At 63.1% G+C, this 7030-nt stretch overlaps 1 protein-coding gene across 1 annotated transcript; it reads right to left on the reverse strand.

Annotated features, from left to right (window-relative positions):
* Positions 1 to 200: 200 nt before the first annotated feature.
* On the reverse strand, positions 201 to 6656 carry LRRC75B (leucine rich repeat containing 75B; the record flags this gene model as incomplete). The annotated part of the gene is made up of 4 exons (XM_079717360.1): positions 201 to 815; positions 2162 to 2277; positions 3852 to 3980; positions 6477 to 6656. 4 exons carry the CDS (start codon positions 6654 to 6656, stop codon positions 290 to 292), a joined length of 951 nt encoding a protein of 316 aa, XP_079573486.1. The 3' UTR covers positions 201 to 289.
* Positions 6657 to 7030: the final 374 nt, after the last annotated feature.

Here is a 7030-nt window from a genome sequence, read left to right on the forward strand (position 1 = left end):
AAACCCAGCCACAGGGCTGGTGCTCAGTGGCCCTGAGGCCCACAATGCAGAAAGGCTGAGGTGGAGGTGGCATCAGCCTTTATTGTGGGGTCTGCACAGTAGGTGCCGGGCCCCTCCTGCTGAGGGAAGGCTGAGACTCCAGCCTGGACCGACCATCCACTCTCCAATGAGCCCATCCTCCTCTGTGCACTGGATCCAGGTCCTGTGGGGTAACTCCGCCTCCATCACCCCCTCCCACGTGCTCGGGTGCATTGCCAGTCAGGAAGCAGGAGCCAGGGTGGGTGGCGGGTCACCTGGTGCAGCAGGCCTGGGGCTCGGGCCCTGGCCCAGCAGCTGCAGAGCCCCAGGTGGAGGCAAGGGCCGTGGCCCCGGCCACGCCACCCTCAGGCTCTGGGTCCAGGCTCTCGTAGATGGTGGGCAGCGAGGTGCGCTGGCTTAGGCGCCGGCGCAGGCCAACCAGCAGGGGCTGGGGCAGGGAGGCCACATCCACGTTGTTGCCCAGGTCCACCCAGGCCAGCACCGGGAACTTGGTGGTGTCCTTGATGGCCTCAGTGAGCTCACGGGCGGCAGCCCGCGTCAGCCGGTTGCCGTTGAGCAGAAGCTGGGTGAGGCGGGGCAGCGTCCAGAGGCTGGGCAGCAGCCGGTGCAGCAGCTCGTCACTCAGCCCCGTGAAGCTCAGGTCCAGCACTGCCAGCCTGGCGCCCTGGCTGCCCAGGTAGCGCATGATATGCTGCACGTCCCGCACCGACAGTGGTATCCCCGATAGGTTCACGGTCTCCCCCGCCGGCAGAGTCTTCTGGAGGTTGCTCTTGAGGCTGCGGGAGGGTCGAGGGTGGGGAGGGACTGAGCAAGGGCCCCACCTGCCTCCGACAGTGACCCCTCCGTCAGGGCAGCGCAGGGCAGCAAGGCCCAGGCCCTGCAGATGGCCACTTCCTAGATGAGTGGCCACGGGCAATGCTCTGAATCGCTCTGAGCCTTAGTCCCCTTTGGTTAAGAGGCGACCTGGCTGTGAGGATTAGATGCACTTGCGTTAAGGCTCCATGGGCTGTTATAAAAACCCTCTGTGTACTTGCATCACCACACCTGTTACATCTGTTGTCTCTTATTTTTATGCCAACTCAGTGGGGTGGGAATGATTATCCTATTCTGCAGAGGAGCAAACGGGTGCTTGGAGGGGTGACGTGACCCTTCCACGGTCACACACCACTAAGGGGGAGCCAGGTCTCCAAATCGGGGTGTTCTGACCCCTGAGCCCATGCTTTTTTTCACGTGTCTCCTCTAAGGTTGACCCTTTTGGAATAAGGATAGATGTGGGAACAGGCCCAGGGTAAGCAAGAGGGCCTTGTTGGGGGATGTGGGTGGGATCTGCCCTAGGGGAGGGCTCCCTGTGTCCTAAGCTGGAAGGGAGGTTTAGAGACTGAGGAGGGTCGCCCACTGCCCCCAGAACCCCCTCTAGTTCTCTCCTGTCATTTGAACATGGGCCTGCCTGGGGGCTGACAGCTGTGGGAACACCTCCAGGGCCCTCACCTGCCAAGGCAGGGAACAACCCCATGGGCTCCAGGCTCAGCATGGGCCACCAGGCCTGAGGGAGGGGGCAGGAGGCTGGGGGGCAAGCAGGGCCCAGGTGCCAGTGGCCTGTTCCCAGGCTGAGTCTGTGGCCACGAGGTTGTGACGGAGTGACTAAGGGGGACCCCGTTGCAGAGTGAGCTGCTGGGCTGGCCTTGGAGGCCTCAGCTTCAGGCAGCCTGGCAAAGAGTCCCCAAAGGGCTTCAGGAAGCAGGGCAGTGTGGCCTTGGGCAAGACACTCTGCTTCCCCTGGCCTCAGTTTCCTTCCCTGGAAAATGGGAATCATGACCCAGACTCCACCTCCCTCCCAGCCTGTCCTGGGGACTCTGCTGACTCCAGCTGAGGCCCCCAGGGGGGCCAGGCCCTGTGATAGGCAGGGCGTTGAGGGACAGGCAGATGGCAGGAGGCAGTCACACAGAGAGGAGCTGGCCTTGGGGAGTATCCGCCTGCATTGCCACCGGCCAGTGACGGGCTGTGATGCAGCCAAGGGTGAGGGCCTGCAGGGTGGGATTTCAGGCCCCAGCTCTTGTTGACAGAGGCCTGGGAAGGGACCCCCCAGAGGCCAGGCGGCTGGGCTGTGTCTGGGCTCCCTTACCAGCTCTGGGTCTTCCTTCGGGGCAGGCTGGACCCCTGTTGCCGCTTGGAGTGAGGGGTGAGGTGGTAGATGAGCTGCCGGCAGGTCTTGTCCGAGGACTTCCAGAGCTCATAGTCCTGCGGGGGCAGCGCTGTCAGGGGAGGCGGAGCCCTGTGCGCCCCCGGGCCTTGGGGACCCAAGTGTGTGCATGCGCACAGCCATTCATCACGGATCACTGAGCCGCCCACTGGCTTTCCCCTCCACCCCCGCCCCCCTGCCCCGTGGCCTGGCACAGAGCCAGGGGAGGCTGCCCACTGGGAGCTGGACAGGCTGGTCTGAGGCCCGTGGTGCCCGGCGGGAGGAAGCCCAGACAATGGGCCCTTGTTCCCTGTCCTCAGGCCCTGGGCCAGAGTCTCGGGCTATCAGCCGCTGGCTCCCTGTCTACCCTCGGTGCCCCCCTGGGACTCACCACAGGGTGAGGCAGGACCAGGCCTCTCCAGGGAGCCCTGCTCCACTGACGCCACCCCCAGGGAATAGGAACAAGCCAGGTCAGCACGCTTTTCTTCCTCTCACTCTCCAAGCGAGACCGCACCCGTGGGGCCTGGGTCTGGGCTGCCAGCAGGGAGGGTTACCATTTTCCAGCACCACCACCTGGCTCTCTCTGGCTCCCAAGTGGGCCCTTGCAGAGGCCCAGCTCGGGCAGGATGCGGGGTGGACTGCTTTCCACAAGCTGGCACCAAGCATGCTCCACCACCCAGCACATTCTTTTATCCAGTCCCTCTGTTAACAGCGGGCACACACAGTGGCAGCAAGCCCCAGGGGTCACCGCGATGGCTCTAGGCTAGCCTCAGAGACCCCTCGGTGACAAGTGCACCTGGACGTGGCAGTTCAGAGCTGGCAGGGCCCAGAGTGGGCATTCCTGTTTCACATGGGGGCTCACTGTGACAAAGGGCCAGGGGCTGGGGGCCGGCCACAGGCTGTGTCGGGAGTGCGGCACCTTCCATGCTTACGGCAGGACGTCCGCACGTGCCGACATAGCAGGTGGGGACAGGTGTTCTGGGCAGACGCGGTGGCAGGAGGGGAGTCGAGGCTGCAGGTGGCAGGTGCCAGCTCAACACGAGGAGGGATTTGCTTGTGGCTTGAGTTGCTGTGGGACGCAGTGGGAACATGTGGACAGGGGTTCCAGCCAAGGGAGCTCTCTTCTGGCTCTGGGACTCGGGCTGGGAGCCTGGTTCCATCAATGGATTTGTCAGAATGTCCTGTATCCCGAAGGGTCCCCATAGGACTACCTGCCTGGGTCCCAGGGCCTGGTGCACAGTGCTGAAATTCAGGAAACGGGTCTAGGGAACTCCCTGGTGGTCCAGTGGTTAGGGTTCCGTGCTTCCACTGCAGGGGGCACAGGTTTAATCCCTGGTCAGGGAACTAAAATACTGGATGCCGTGCTGCAGGGCCAAAAAAAAAAACAAAAAAAAAAAAAACGAGGAAACGGGTCTACCCAACAGATGACTTTCCAGGGCTGGGAAAGCAGAGTTCCCATGTGCTCCAGCTGCTGGCCAGCCTCATACACTGAAACTGGCATCAGGTCCCAGAGAGGGACAGTGATCCGCCTAAGGCCACGCAGCAGACCAGGTGAGGGCCCAGATCCTAGCTCCCAGCTCTGGGCTCTTCTGGCCTGTCAACCACACTACCCAGCCTGGGGCCCGTGCCTCACCGACTTGGGGCACTGCAGGTCCCGGGCCAGGTTCACAAGCAGGTCGTGGGAGATGGGGTCCACCAGATTGAGGAAGGCCACGTTCCTGTAGAGGATGTCTGTGAGGAGGGTCCCCTCGAGGCCCAGGTCCTGCAGGTAGTGAGAGTGGAGTGAGCCAGGGGTCGAGGCCTCCCTCCCCTAGCCCCCATCCCAGCCAGCCAGAGGCTCTCACATCCATTCCCCTCTCTCCATTTCCCCTCTGAGGCTTGCTGGAGCCCTCCCCACAGTGGCGAAGAGCAAACTGTCCGGGGAAGGTGGACCCTTTGGATGAGCAGAGGGTCGGTGCATCGGGGGCCTCAGGGAGGCGGTAAGTGTGTCCGGGAACCCTTAGACTGGTTCCCTGGAGGTGAAACGTTCTGCTGAGACCCCCTGGCTCCTCTGGGATTGGGTTTGTCTGGGGGATTCTCTGGGGGCTCCTTGATGATCCCCAAATGCCCCTGCCCTCCTCATTCCCTTTGGGTCCCCTGCCTCTATCCACCTATCCCCGAGCTCTCCTGAGCTATGGCTGCCACCTCTTTGCTGACGGGTCCAGACCCTTCCTGTCAGGGTGGAACTCTCTCTCTCAGCTCATACGACCCAAAGGCAACTCAGACTGGGTGTGTCTCGCCTCCTGTGCCCCAGCTCAGTAAAGGGTGCCACCATCCCATCTTCCCAGGCACTTGGGCCAGAGCCCAGGTATCACCCCGCACTATTCCCTCATCCCTCCTCTGCCCAGCTCCCCCTACCCCAACCCACTGCTCAAGGAGCTTCAGGCCTCATCCCCTCACAGCCTCCTCCCGGGGCTCCCGGCCTCCTGATACCCTTCCAGTCCACCCTAATGCTGCCAGAGCCAGCTCTATGAAACACACACTTGACCCCTTAACCCCTTCAGTGGAAACCAAATGCTTTCAAGGTTGTGTGATGGCAGAGACTCGCACACAGCCTGCAGTCTCAGAACTCCCCGTGGCCTGGCCTTCACACCCTCTCTCGCCCACCAGCCTTCCTGTCCAGCCTCCAAGCACCCACCCCTCACACAGATCCCACCATCAGGTCCCTGGCCTGCCCTGGCCTTCCTGCCTTCACCCCTTGGCCTCTTCCTCCTGTTATTCCCGTAGGCCTGGTGTGGTGCCTTTTAGGGGGTCCGTTTAGAGGATATGCCGACAAGCTGATGGGACAGGCACAGCCAGGAGGGGCCTCGAGACCCCATGTGGGCCCTCCCCAAGCCAGAGAGTAACATGTTCTGTGTATAAGCCCAGGGCACAGGAGGCCAGGCCAGGCCAGAATGACCAAGGTCCATAACTGCAGAGTCCCTGAAGGTTATGGGGCAGGACAGGTGGGCCTCAAATTCCAACCTTTGGGACACCAGTGGGCAACCTAGCTCGTTCCCCAGCTAAAATTTCCAGCTGGTGCCTTGGGCTGCAGACGCCATGCTGGACAGAGATCGTGCCTCTGAATAGTCTCTGGCTGATTTGTGCTGCTCTGTTGTTTGCATTTTAAACACAGCTCAAGTTGGAGATGACAGCTAGGGAGGATCCAGTAGAAGGGAAGGATGGCTGGTGAGCCTGGGCTGACCCAGTCAGGGTCCCAGACCGCAGCCTGCCTTCTGCTGATGTGGACAGCTCCTCTTAAAGGGCCAGCCCCACCTTTCCAGCCTGAGAGAAAGGAAACCCAGTGCAGCAGGAGGAGCAGAGCTGGGAGACTGGAGGGTGAGCTCTGGCCTTGGCTGGCCCCCAATTTGCTCTGTGGCCCTAGGCTCACTGCTTTTCTCCAAGCCTCAGTCTCCCAATCATCCACCTGCAGGTCAAAGATCACCAGCACAGCTGATTTCGGCTTACAGGATGGGGCAGATTGTGGTGGCAGCTGCTGCAGGGTATAGGGATGTGGGCAGAGAGGAGTGTCTTGCTCAGTGGTGATGCTGGGATCAGAACCCATGTCTCTTAAGGCAACCCAGGGCTAGGGATATGGGACTCAGGTACCTGGTGTATGTGGAACCAGAGCCCCCGCCCGTCGTGATGTGATGTTGTGCTGTACAGATGCCAGGTGTGTGTACTCAATGGGCGAGAGCTGCCTGTTAGGAGGATGGGCATTGTGTGCTGTGGCTTTGTCTGAGCTGACGTGGAGAGGTTGCACCCACTGACCAGCTGGGCTGTCGCTTCCCCAGGTCCTTGCTCCGGGGTCCAGTGCAGCGCCTCCCTTCACCCTGGAGGGGGGAACCATCCTCTTCCCATTGCCCCTCAATACAAGATGATTCACCCCCACCTGCCCTCTTCCCAGCCGCCCTCCTTTCTTGGCAGGGCCTGAACGTGGACTCTTAGCTCCAGACTCGGGAGCACCCTAAACACCCACAACTGACCTCAAACCCCAGAGACGCGTACAGTCATGGGACCCCTCCACACTCACAGTCCCCCTGACCCCACAACTCTAGCTGACTGCCTTCCCTCCCTCGCCCTCCGGCCCAGACAAGACCCCCACCCCCTGAAGCCAGTCGTCCCCTCCCCTCGGAACCCTCCCGGCCCGCGCGCCCGAGGCCAGCTCCGCATCTCCTCCCGGCCCCTCCTCGGCCTCCAGCCCCGGTCGGCCGGCCGGCTGCTTGGCTGCTTCTCTCACCTGGCGCAGGAGGCGCAGCAGCTGCCGGGCGCGCTCTGGCCGCCGCTCGCGGAGCGTCGACTGGATCTCGCGGAGCCAGCGCACCCGGCGCTCATAGGGCGCCGGCCCGCACCCCGCCGCCGCCGCCCCAGCCTCCGAGCCCGCTTCGGGCCCGGCCCGCCGGCCCAGCCGCGCCCCCATGGCCGCCGCGCGGTGGGCGCCGAGCCGGCGGGAGGCAGGGCCGCTTGCGCCCCGCCCCTGGCCCCGCCCGGGATGCTCCGGGCGGGGAGCGCGGGATCCAAGGCTGCGCGCCCCGGCCGGGCCGAAGCGGAGGAAGGGAGGAGGGTTCCTGCTGGGGGCCCCGGAGCTCCCAACTCGGTTTGGGGGTGTCGCTGGAGGAGGCCCTCGACCGCGCTAGACCTGGCTCGAGCCCTGTCGCCAGGAACTGGAGCCGCCGGGACGAGGTGGCGCTCGGCGCCTTTAAAGGCTCGGAGCCCCCGTGCTGATTGTGGAACAGTCGCTTTGGCGTGGCAAAGTGCACTGGACTTGGAGTCAGGGCGGGGTGGGTGGGGGTT

Source organism: Hyperoodon ampullatus (assembly GCF_949752795.1).
Source record: "Hyperoodon ampullatus genome assembly, chromosome: 13".
Taxonomy (NCBI): Eukaryota; Metazoa; Chordata; class Mammalia; order Artiodactyla; family Ziphiidae; genus Hyperoodon; species Hyperoodon ampullatus.